General features: G+C 38.2%; 1 protein-coding gene across 1 annotated transcript in view; it reads right to left on the minus strand.

The window, feature by feature from the left end:
• SHISA9 (shisa family member 9) overlaps nt 1-13176 on the minus strand; it is a 432091-nt gene that overhangs the window by 45490 nt on the left and 373425 nt on the right. Inside the window, 1 exon segment of the mRNA XM_020978395.2 lies at nt 2633-2788. Within this exon segment, the coding sequence (XP_020834054.1) occupies nt 2633-2788 (156 nt within the window).

A 13176-nucleotide genomic window follows, 5' to 3' on the forward strand; every position in this document is an offset into this window, starting at 1 on the left:
TGACACAAAAGCAATGTTAAGAACTCTTGATATAGAGAGATCCTACAATGAGTCCTTTTATAAAGTGAGTAATTGTGAGAATGATTCTGTATTTTCTACATTAATTAAATTGTCAGATTTTATAAATCCAGACTTTTATGATGGGGATTTATTTAAAGTAAAGCCTACATGCATTAGAATCTGTCAATGGCTATCCTATTCCTTTCTCAATTGGCCAAAGTTTGACCAATTACACTGTGCTACTAATTACTCCCTTTCTTTTAGAAAAACCAAAATTATCTTCTACACTTCCAGCTTTATACACTAGTCTCTAGCAGCGATAGAAAGAAGCTATTGGGAACAGTTGGTAATTGAACTGACACAATCTCAGAGACTCAGCTACATCTGAATGTTTCTGGTTGGTGTCTAGGTACTATAGATAAGGACCACACTAATTACAACATCCCTGCTTCAGGTAGTGGGACCGACGCTTGTCACCCACCACAGAGGGAAAATTAAAGTGATGGGGCAAGAGTGATGAGAACCTGGGAGAGCTGATTGTTAAGCATGACTGGTTGCAATCTTTACTGCCTCTCTCTTTGCATTTGGTTAAGGGTCATGTCCAGAAGCAGTATTGTCCCCAAAGGAAGCTATGGGATGAAGGCAACTGGGGAAAAATAAAACTCATTAAGACATAGAAAACTATGTTACATTCAAACTCTTAAGATCATTCCCTAACTCAAATTTATCATTCAAGACGAATTGCAAGGCAGTGAAGCAGAAACTAGAGGGGAAAATGAGCAAGACTTCAAAATAATCTCTATTTCTTATAAGAGAAAACAAATAGCAAAATTCTCTGCTGTGTCTTGCTGAGTTGGATTCCTCAAGATCAAAGAGGTGTTTTCTGGGATCTTTTCACCTAAGCCAGGCATGTTCAATCAATAACCCTTCAGAGCCTGATTGGTGACCCTTAAAGCAAGCATGAAGAAGAAAATAAAATGCCTTGTGAATTGTGCTGCTCCTGTGGTTAGAAGTAATAATATGTCCTTTGAAAGACCTAAAACATTAGAATGTGGAGGTACATAAAAATACTGAAACCTGCCAGCCATAGAAAAATGATTTCAATAGCAACTTATATAAAGTTTAGGGAGAGAAATGTATTACTGCTTTTGTTGATGATACAGAATTCTAGCTTCTCCTCTTTATCAGTTTTTCCACCGTTTTCTTAAATCATTAAAATTGCATATCATCATGAATCTCTAGACACTCAAGGAATCTTTTCACTCAGCTTAGAAGAATGAATAATGTGTTACCAACAGAAGGTAAATTGCAGCATTCATGAACTCTGAGGTCTCTTGCAATGCTGAGATTCTAGGTTTCTATAATAGGAATAAATTTCCATTTTTAAAAGATATGGCCAAATGGGTAAGGAATTGATGCTTTTCTAATAGCTAGAGTTTAGTTTGCTTAGCCTGGAGTGCTTCTTCCTCTGGATGTGTGGGCACCTTGTACTTTAGCTCCCCAATGATTTTTTAATTGTTTTAGTACATCTTAAAACACAGCAGATGAAGAGTTATATCTTAGTATAACATCTTGATTAAAAGGAATGACTTGGAAAACAAAATTTCTGTTTCAATTATAGTTGGAAACTTTTCTAAAATGCCTGGGTTTACTTTTCCTGCTTTATTAAATAGAATACAGAGAACCGATGAAACAACGGCAGACAGGCTTAGGAGAGAATGTGACCTGAATTTGATCACACAGAGCCACGTGGTCATCTTTCTGAGTCCCAGTTCTTAATATCCAGGATGATAGGCATCAAAAATTGGGATGGATATGTGATGACTCTAGGATACTTTTGAAATTTAATGTTTTTTTAAAAATATTTGTAATTATCAGATTTCTTGGGTTAATAGAGTCATTTGCTCACCTAGTTAAAACATACTAGTATTGAAAAAAATTTTCAAAACTATTTCCTAGTACCTAGTGAGGCACCTAGAGAGGAGACTAGAACTACAAAGAAGAAGTAGATATAGGCATGCCTTAACTAACATCGTTACTTGATTTCACGAAAATGTGACTTTGGGTAAAACATTATGGGGGCAGTTAGTCCATAAACATGGGGGAAAGTTGAAGTCATTAGGGTAGGGAGCAGGTGAGCAATAGGGAACAAGATATAGAAACAGTCAGGCAGGGAATGGGAGTTTTTAAGCCAGGAAGACTAATGATGTTAACATCATCTTACCATAATAGCCTGAGCAAATAGGTTGATTTGATTCAATTCGATAAGCAATTATTAAGCATTTGTTCTGTTTCAGGTACTGTACCCAGTACTTGATCCAGATCATTAAAGTGGGACATGGTTTTATTGTCTTAAAATGACATTAAAAATTAAAAAAAAATGGTATTTGTCTGGGCAGCATTATTCTGGGCATGCCTGTAACCAAAAAAAGCTAATCTCTTCATTGACTTAGCTGGGATTGTGTTCTCCTCATTTGCTTCAATCAACAGTATAGAAAAGAAAGTTACCAAACACCTGAAGAGGATTATTTCAAAGCACCTGGAAAGTCTGTCTTTTTATTTAGAATATGAACCTGTGCATGCAACACATTCACTCAAAAGAGAAAACAAACATGTCATTTTCAGGGCTTACCCACAGCTTTTAAGGAGGCATATTTGTTCAATTCCTTGCCAGGAGGCTGCTGTTCATATGGATTGGAGATTTGCCCCAAGCTGGGATAGGAATGGGGGTGAGACATCTGTGGGAGGAGAGGGGAGGTTGGCACCGCATTGTTCAGCTGGGTGGCATCTGTAACAAACAACAAAGAGAGAAAGATGGTCAAAGACAGGACTGACAGCTTCCTACACTGAGCCAAACTCCTTCTGCCTGTCCAATCAGAACACCTATTCAGTCAGTAAACATTTATTAAGCAGTTAGTATATGCCAGGCACTGGCCTAAGCAGTGGGGCTACAAAGAAAGGTAAAACATAGTCCCTGGCCTTAGGGAGCTCACATTCTAATAGAGGGGAAGAATATGCAAATAACTATGTACATAAAAGATATGTATACAATAAAAATGGAAGTTAATCTTAGGGACTGGCTGTGAGTAGGACTGGGACATCCCTCCTATATAAAATGGGATTTGAGCCGAGTCTTAAAAAGAAGCCAGGAAAGCTTTTATGGGGGACAATGTTCTAGGCATGAGGGGGACAGACAATGTAGAGGCTGGGAGATAGCAACAGAAAGATCAGTATAGCTAAGCGATAGATGGCACGGAGGAGAGGAAAGTGTAAGAAAACTGGAAAGATAGGAAGAGGTCAAGTTATGAAGGACTTCAAGTGCCAAAATAAGGACCCGCCCACAAAAGAATTGTTTTTACTCAATCGAAAAACTACCCAATTCCTCAAATATTCATCAAATGCCTATTATATCTACAATGTGCTGGTAATGTGGAGAATTAGAGAAGTAGAACATGGTCTCTGCCTTGTAGGAATTTACACTGTCATTGGGGAGTCAAGATTAATGCACACAAAGTAATTAGTAAGAAAGAACTGGACCAGTGATTTTACTGGTATAGAGAAATCACAATTAAGGAAATTCAACCAATGCAAGTTAGTACTTTCTCTGCAACTTATAGTCATAGAGAGCTGCCTAGAGCATGGAGAGGTTAAGGGACTTGGCCAGAGTTATACAGTTATACTGTCAAAGGCAGGATTTGAACCTGGGTCATTCTGGCTTTGAGGCCAGCTCTTTATTTTCTATATTATACCACCTCTCAAACAATACATAATATAGAATTATATGATAAATTGTGTGTGTGTGACTTGAAGATCTGTAGAAGTTCAGATAAAGAGGCCTTATGTTGGGGAAAGAAATGGAGAGAGGGATAAATGTACATTTATTCCTTATTTTTCATCATTCCTTTGTTTGGGGGTAGCATGCATAGTGTGTTAAGTACTAGATTTGAAGTCAGAAAGATCTGGATTTAAATTCCATCACTAAGTGGTTGTGGGGGGCAGGGATGAGGGGGAGAATGGCTTGGAATTTAAGCTGGCATGTGTGAGGCAATTAACTGGCATAGTGAATAGACCAATGGACTTGAAATCAGGAAGATCTGGGTTCAAATCCTGCTGTGTGACCCTGGCAAATCACTTAACCTATTTCAGCCTCAATTTCCTCATCTGTAAAATGGGGTTAATAATGATACTTCTACCTCACAGAGTAGAGAGAATCAAATTAGATAAGAAGTGAAGCACTGTGCAAACCTTAAAGTGCTACATGAATGTTAGTTTTTTTAATCATTGTTACTTAGAATTATTAATATCACTATTATTTGCTAGTCTTTGAAGAATGGGCAGGGTCTGGAGGAGTGCCGCATTTTCAGGCAAAGGGCATGTGTGAGAACTCAGGAATAGAAGGAGACTAAGCATAGCATGTATGGGAGAGATAGCCTCAGAGGAAAGGTGAATATTCAGCGAATGCTGGCAGGGTAAACAGGAAGTAGCTGCCACTGAACTTGTCCCCAACAGCAAGCTGAAGGAGCCAGGGGTGACCTGATGGCTTTCACTTTTGCAGTGGGTCACCATCCAATTACCACTGGGTGATGAGCAGTAATGAGGGTGAATCTGCCTCCTCCCTCCTTTTCATTCTGAAGACAGATGTATTTACAAAAAGGTCAAAGGCCCTGCATTACTTTATTTCTCCCACATCCCAACAGGTTTCAGGGCCAAAGAAGCAGCTGCTTGTAAGATATGTGTTTGTGGCATAATCTTAACTTTCTTTTTTTTTTCCAATCCAATCCCCTAATCATTTTATTAAATTCCTACTAAAGCCAGGTACTGTGTTAGATGTTGGGGATACAAAGTCAAAAACAAAAAATTTAGTCCTTGCCTCCAAAGACCTTACATTCTAATGGATGAGTGAGGCTTTTGTTTGCATCTTGTCCTAAGGCACTAGAACAAGTTTAAAGTATTTGACACAGTGGAAACAGAATTTGCTCCCAAGACAGAGGACACAGGTTCGTATCACACCTGTAACATTTACTACCTATGTTACCTTAGCCAAGTCACTTAAATTCCCCTGGGCCTCAGTTTTCTTATCTCTAAAATGAAGGGGCTAGGGTAAGGAAGGCCTCTGAAGATCCTTCTAGCCCTTAATCTATGATCTTATTGTAACTCATTACAGTTTCCAAAGCACTTTACATACATTTTCTGTAAAGTAGCTACTGTGGGCATTATTAGCTACATTTTATACATAAAGAAAACTGAAGGGAGATAACATAAATGACTTGCTCAATGATACAAAGCAAAAAATATCAGAGGGCAGCTAGCTGGCGCAGTGGATACAGCACCAGCCCTGAAGTCAGGAGGACCTGAGTTCAAATTCAGCCTCAGACCAAACACTTGAGAGTAACTGTATGACCTTAGGCAAGTCCCCAATTGCCAAAAAATAAAATTAAAAAAAAGAAATATCAGAAGTAATTTTTGAACCTAGGTCTTTCTGACCCCACCAACCTCAGCACTGCTGTCATCTAAGGACCTTTGAGTCATTCTGCCTTCCCCAACACCTCAACAAGACGTTCAATACCTGACTCACAGTTTTATTTACCTCCAAGCTCCTCCAACTTTTCACATCCCATGATCTCTCTCTGTAGACCACACAGAAAAGGAATCATACCTTTTGAACACCCTCTATCCCCAGATGAATTTGCCCTGGTGCTAGAAATCTTAGTTTCATCTTTGCCTTGAGCAAAAATATTCCATTCTCTTTGCATCTGCCATGGCAGTAACAAGAAAAAACTACCCTGGTAGAGGTGGGCTAACTTCCTGTTTTATTGATTCTCAGGACCCCAAACTAATAATTAGAGATCAGGGACATATCAGTGTGAGAAACTTCTCTACTGATTGGTCCTGAATCCAAAAAATGATAGAAAGCTTGCAAACAAAACTAATTTTCACTTTCCTAATATAATGAAGGCTTCTCTTTCCTCTACCCAAATTAGGACCATGGATTCAGAACTGGCAAAAATTTCTGAGATCGCCTAGGCCAACCCCCATTATTTCATGTGTAACATCCTGTTATAATAATGAGCTCCTTTAAGACTGGGGCAAAATAATGGCCCCCAAGACCCACCTGGTTCTTTCCTCTTTGGTTTTGGGGAATTTATTTTAAATGAAAAAAAGTTCTGAATTAATTCACAATTACTTCAAACTCCCAGTTAGGAAAATTTCTAACATTAGTCAGAGGTTATATTTTTTGCCTAACTTTACATTTCTAACTTATTCCTATTTGATCTTTGGTCTGTGGATGAGACAAAATTAACTTTTCTTGAAATGTTTTTCAATGAAATAGCAGATTATATTACAGTGTCTATGGATAGATAGGCATTGGGAGGGGAAGTTGAGGAAAATGCTGAGGTCTTGAGGTTTCTCTTAGCCATCTGCTCTGAGATGCCAGTAAAGCCAATGAATCCTCAATTTCTCCTTTTTCTGTCAGGGCTCATTGAAAGCTTTATTCCTCAAAGGTGTGCTAGAAATGCCAGCTTGCTCCAACCTCTTGAATCCAGACATTTAGAAGCTCTCCCTTCTGAAATAGTTTCTTCCTAATCGATTAGGACAGAGATGTAAAATACCACTGTCTGTAGCCCACAATACTTTCAAGTGCTGGCCTGAAGCAGATTGAAATGTAATCAGGAATTATTTAACAAAATAAAAAATGCTTAAAACCAATACAACCTAGATAATGTTAATTTGAGGGTTTCTAAATCGATATGCAACCTGAGGGATCTATTTCTATTTGGCTTAGAGCATTACCCAGTCTCACACATAATGGATCTGATTGATTCAAGGAGGTGTACAGGTCCTATCAATATTCCATTTCAATTGTTTAATTCAATCAGGAAAAGAGTTCTTGCCTAGTTAAGGTAGAGCAGCTAGGTGGCACAGTGGATAGAGTGCCAGGCCTGCAGTCCAGAAGACTCATCTTCCAAAGTTCAAATCTGGCCTCAGACAGTTACTAGCTGTGGGCAAGTCACTTGACCCTATTTGCCTCAGTCTCCTCATCTGTAAAATGAACTGGAGAACAAAATGGCAAATTGCTATAGCATCTTTGCCAAGAAAACCACAAATGGGGGTCACAAAGAGTCAGACATATTGAAAATAACTGAACAATAATTTGTTAAGGTATCAAAGATAAAACAGGAGAGGTTTCAACCCCACATTTACAGATAGACAAGGAAATGTGTCCTCAGAGAAGTTGGGGCTGGTCCATAGTCTTTGAGGTAATCCAAGTAGCAGGGACAGCATCCAAACCCAGTTGTCTGTCCTCAGGCCTCTGACTTTCTGCTACACCCAGTCTCCTAGCTCATGTTACATAGTACTCAAGTGGAATTGGATGGCCTGGTTAACTCCATAGGCATTTCCATAGCAACTGATCTGTTCCACTACCCAGATTAGAACCTCATTCAGAATCAGGGTTAGCTATGGGAAAAGTCTATTTTTGAGGCTTGGAGATTAATTAGATTCATAAATTGATCTAGGAATCAATTCCATCCAATTGAATAAAAGTTTAGTAAATGCCTACTATGTAAATTTAGTAAGTGCCTCCTATGTGTCTCTACCCTTGCTAGATTTATATTGAATAGTGCAGGACATAAACAGATGGTTAACATTTATATCACACTTCAAGATTTACAAAGCACTTACAATCTCATTTGATCCTCACAACAACTCGATGAGAAAGGAGTTATTATTATCATTCCCATTTTACAGCTAAGGAAACTGAGGTCCAGAGAAGTTAAATGATTTACCAATGGTCACACACCTTATAGTCAATCAATAAACAATTATTAAACACCTACACTATGCCAAGCACTGAGCTGAGTGATAGGAATGCAAAAAGAGGTAAAGGGCAGTCTCTGCCCTCAACTTACAACTTAATAGGGCAGACAATATGCAAACAAATACGTACAAAACAAGCTATACACAAGATAAATAGGAAATAATTAATGGAGGGAATGCACTAGAATTAAGAGTGGCTGGGAAAGGCTTCCTGTAGAAGGTGGGATTTTAGCTGGGACTTAAAGGAAGGTCAGTAGTGGGAGAAGAAGAGGGAGGACATTCCAGGCACAGACAAGGGGGGGCAGCCAGCGAAAACACCTGGAACCAAGAGATGGAAGGTCTCCTTTGTGGAATGTTTAGAACAAGTGTCACTCAAACAAAGAGTAGGTGTGGAGGAGGAAGGCATAACACTGGGAATGTGGCTGGGTGGGGACAGGTTATGAAGGGCTTTGAATGCCAAATAGGGCATTTCATATTTGATCATGAAGGCAATAGGGAGCTACTGGAGTTCATTGAGTATGGGAGTGGCATGGTCAGACCTGTGCTTTAGGAAAATCACGTTAGTGGCTGAATGGAGGATAGACTGGGGAGACACTTGAGACAGGCTGACCGAGCAGCAGGCTCTTATGTTTAAGGCAGGATCTGAGCTTAGGTCTAGCTTGTAAGATACGTGTTTGTGCCATAATCTTAACTCTCCCTCTCTTTTTTTTTTCAATCCAATCCGACAACCATTTATTAAGTGCCTACTATGAGCCACTACTACTACTCACAAACAATACTGCCTGAAGCCATTAGATGATGAAAAATAAGGAATTCTGTCACTGTCTGCTCTATCTCTGTCTCTTTCTGTCTCTGTCTCGCTCTCTGTCCCTGTCTCTCTGTGTCTCTATCTCTGTCTCTCTGTGTCTCTCAGTATCTGTCTCTCTCTCTCTCTCTCTCTCTCTCTCTCTCTCTCTCTCTCTCTCTCTCTCCATCTCCCTCCTAGTTTCCATCTCCCCATTTCTCTTCCTTTCCCTCCTGCCATTAAAACTCTATGAAAGTAGGTGCTATCAATATTCCCATTTTACATATGGGGGAATTGAGGCCCAGAGGGGTTTAATATATAATAATTAATGCATAAGAGAAGCACATGTAGCCTAGAAGCCTCCCTAGATCTAATTTCATCCTAGTGACTCTGCCTTCCTCTCTCATCCCCTCAGCACTTATGTATTGTTTACACTATTTTCATTAGCACTTGCTTGAATATGCATCATTAAAAGTTCTTAAAGTCTTTTTCTACCTAGTTTCCTCAACTAGACTTTACATGCATATAAAGGGCAGGGCCACTGGTTTTCTCTTTCCTTATTTTCTCCCTAAATGACATGTGGTACAGGTCAATGAATATAGGGTTCAATGAAGGTTGTTGAGCTGACTCTGATGCAGGTGGATTTCCTTTCATTGATGGAGGTAGGGAAAAGGAGGAAAAAAATAGGGAGGGCTAGAAAGTCAATGGTGGGTCAGTGTGATGTGATGGGAGAAGTGCTGGCTCTGAAGTCAGAATTCAGGGTCAAATTCTGGCCCAACTTTTTATTACCTAGAGAACCTTGAGCAAATCATTAACTTCTCTAAGCTTCAGATTTCTCATCTGTAAAGTGAAGAGCAAGAAATAAATGGTTCCTAAAGTTAATTTCAGCTCTGAATTTATGATCCTATGAAAAACAAGCAAGTTCAATGTAATCCTATAAACTAAAGAGCCAACTAAACTCTGAAAACTTTCAAGAGAGTTAGACATTATCCCTTCTCTTCCTTTAGTGGGGGAAAAAAATCAACCTGTCTAATTTTTATTGAGTATGCGAGTAGAGCCAGAAATACACACAGTGTAAGCACTTACATATAAGCTGATAAGCTACATATAAAGAAGCATACTATAGTTAATGCTGGAGTGACGTTTGAGTGTATTTTTGCTTCTGCATATGCCCTATCACACACACACATACATACGCATGCAGTACTTAACTGGGAATGTGGGTAAATATAGTTAGAGGGACCTAGTCTCTGGTGGGAGTCCAAGTAAGTAGGAGTGGACTTCTGTTCCCACAGTTGTCACTTTGGCCAGGATTCTATTGGAAGATGGAGGGGAAAGGGGTGGAGAAATGGATCTTTTGAACAAATCAGCCCACAAAGCTAAGACTCTTTCTGTTTTTACTTCCACTTTTTCCTCCACGTCACTCTGGCCCAAGGATTGTGCAAAGACCTGCTTTCACTGGGAACGTGCCCAACTGAAGGTTGAACCCTTCCCAAGGGTTGGATGCCAGTTATGCTGTACATCTCCAGAGAGAGCTTGAGATTTAAAGAGCTGAGCATCAAAAAGATGTTACCCTCCTTAGATGAGTCAGAACTAAAAAGTAGTTGTGAAGAGATGACATAACTGCTTGTTTCAATGGAGAGGAAGGCAGTAACAAAACAGGGATATGTAATGATTCCTTATTCTTTGTCATCCCATTGCTAGAGGGCAGCATGATCTAGTTAGTAGAGTGCTGGAATTGGGATCAAGAATACTTGGGTTTGAATCCCACTCAAGTTATTTGCTGGCTTTGGGTCTTGGGCAAGCCATTTACCTTCTCTGAGTCTCCATTTCCTCATCTATAAAACGAAAGGATTGAGCTCCATGATATCCAATCCATCAATTCAACTACTATGTGCCAGGCACCATGCTAGATGATGAGGATATAAATAAAATAAATGAAACAACCTCTTCTCACAAGGAGTTCACATCCCTTCCAATTCTAAATTCGTGATCCTATCATCTCTGACCCTATGACTCTCAAACAAGGTTGACCCTTAACCCAAGGGTCTTCTTATACACTGCTGGAGGATTTTTCCCCCACATCTGAAAGAAGAGTCTCCCTGCTTTATATTTCACTGTCCATTAAAACCCTAGCCAATGTATCCATGAGGAAAAATGAAGACCTTTTTACTATATAAAGTTTTAGTCAATGGCAATTTATGTTCTTATGTTAGTAAAGGAAGACTCAATCGTATCTATCTATTCTACTTACTATGGCAGGAAGAGAGACACGAGAATTTTGGGAATATTTTCACGAAGTTGAAACTAAATTAGTATAATCCAAGTATCCTAGCATATGGAAGGCTTCTACTGAGGGGAAGCCAGAGTACAAATGTAGTGTTTATGAGAACCAGTTTGTCACTAAATAGAGAACTATAATGGAGCAGTTGAGTAATAATTGTAACTGGCATGTATAAATATAGAGTGCTTTAACATTTTGTATACATTATCTTATTTGACTTTTAAAGAAGACCCTACAGATATTATTGTTCCCATTGTAAAAATGAGAAAATCAAGGTTTACAAAAATTAGTGACTTGTCCATATTCACAAAGCTAGAAGGCAGAATTTAAACCCAGGTCTTCCTGACTCCAATCCCCGAGCTATTTTCACTCTACCATGCTCTATCTGTGTAAGGTAAGGCAAGATAAAAGCTAATCTGTCAGGAATGCTATGGGAAAATTCTTTTATTCAGTATACCCTATTGTAGGGAGGGCAGATCTGACCTTTTCAATCCCCAGCTCAATAATTCAGTGGTTTTCTATTGTCTTTAGGATAAAAGATAAACTTTCCTGTTTATCTTTTAAAGTCCAATATAACCTGGCCTCAACTGAACCATTCTGTCTCATTAGACATTAAACCCCCTGCCTCTCACTGATCAATCCAGCCAAACTGACCTTTCTCCCATGCCTGAAATGAACTCCTCTCTTACTTCTGCTTTGCAGAGTCCCTCTCTCTTTCTTTAAGTTATAATTCTAGTGCCATCTTCTGCTTGAAGTAATTTCTGAAATCTCCAACTACTAGGACTCTCCATCCAAAACTACCTTGTAGTTAACTACCTTGTATACATTGGTATTTATTAACTTTATATTTATGCTCTATATACTTAGTTGATTGTTATTTATATCTCTTGCTTTTATTTTTTAATTTTTAATTTATTTTATTTTTAATTTATAGAATAAAACAAGCATTTCTATAATATAGTAGAATAAAAAAAGACGATTGCAAATTTATTATGCACAACTTGCTATTCCTTTTAAATATGTAAAGTTCTCATGTAATTTTTTTCTTTCCTCCTGCGCACATCTCCTGTTTTCAAATCATTTAGAATTTTTTAAAAGAAAAAAAACAATAAATTCAACAAAACCCATCAACATGTTAAAAAAAATTTAATTTTGTATGCAATGTATGCAAAAGAGTGATGGTAAAGGCAGAGAGTGTCTTCTCAAATCTCTTCTTTGGGGTCAAGGTTGTTCTTTATAATTTTGTAATATTTATTTTCTATTATTTTATAGTTCCTATTATTTTCAATTAAATTGATATAGTCATTATGTATATCATTTTCATTTCTGACTCTGCTCACTTGACTTTGCATCAAGTCATGTAAATCTTTCCATAATTCCTTGTATTCATCATATTCTTGTTTCTCTGGAGGTGAGATTTACTGCTCTCCCTTTGCTATAATTTCTTACAGCAAGATAATATTTCATTTTGCATTCATCTACCAGTTGTGGTTAGCTATTCTGCAATCAGTGGACATCTATTTTACTACCAGTCCTTTCCTACTACAAAACTATTACCGTATATGGAGCCCTTTTTTTTTTTTAATCAATGGATAGAGTTCTGGACTTGGAGTCAAGAAGACCTGAGTTTAAATCCAGCCTCGGATACTTACTAGCTGTGTGACCCTGGGTGAATCAATTGAACTGTATTTGCCTCAGCTTCATCATCTATAAAATGAGGATCATAATAACACCTATCTCCCAGATTTGTTGTAAAGAAAAAAAAGATATTTGTCAAGTGCTTTATAAACTTTAAAGTGCAATGTAGATGCCAGTTATTATTATTATCATCGTTTGTTGTTCTTGTCAGGGTACGTGCCTACCAGTCTGTAGGTCAAAAGGTATGGACATTTTTGCCATTTTATTTGCATAATTACAAATTGCTTTTCAGAATGGTTGCACTAATTCTCCATTTCACTAACAATGCTTAATATGCCTGTCTTTCCACAATCCTTCTAATATAGACTATTCCCAATATTTTATAATCTTTGAGGGTTTCCTGGATGCAAGGTGAAATCACAGAGTTGTCTTTACTTGTATTTCTCTTATTATTAGTGACTTAGAGCATTACTTTATAAAGTTGTTAATAGTTTGCAAATCTTTTAAGAATAGCTTGTTCTTGGCAAAGAGTTGGAAATTAAGAGGATGCCCATCAATTGGGGAATGGCTGAACAAGTTGTGGTATAGGAATGTAATAGAATACTATTGTGCTATAAGAAATGATGAACAGGCTGACTTCAGAAAACACCTG

Source organism: Phascolarctos cinereus, unplaced genomic scaffold (genome assembly GCF_003287225.1).
Source record: "Phascolarctos cinereus isolate Bilbo 61053 unplaced genomic scaffold, phaCin_HiC Scaffold_4;HRSCAF=312, whole genome shotgun sequence".
NCBI lineage: Eukaryota > Metazoa > Chordata > Mammalia > Diprotodontia > Phascolarctidae > Phascolarctos > Phascolarctos cinereus.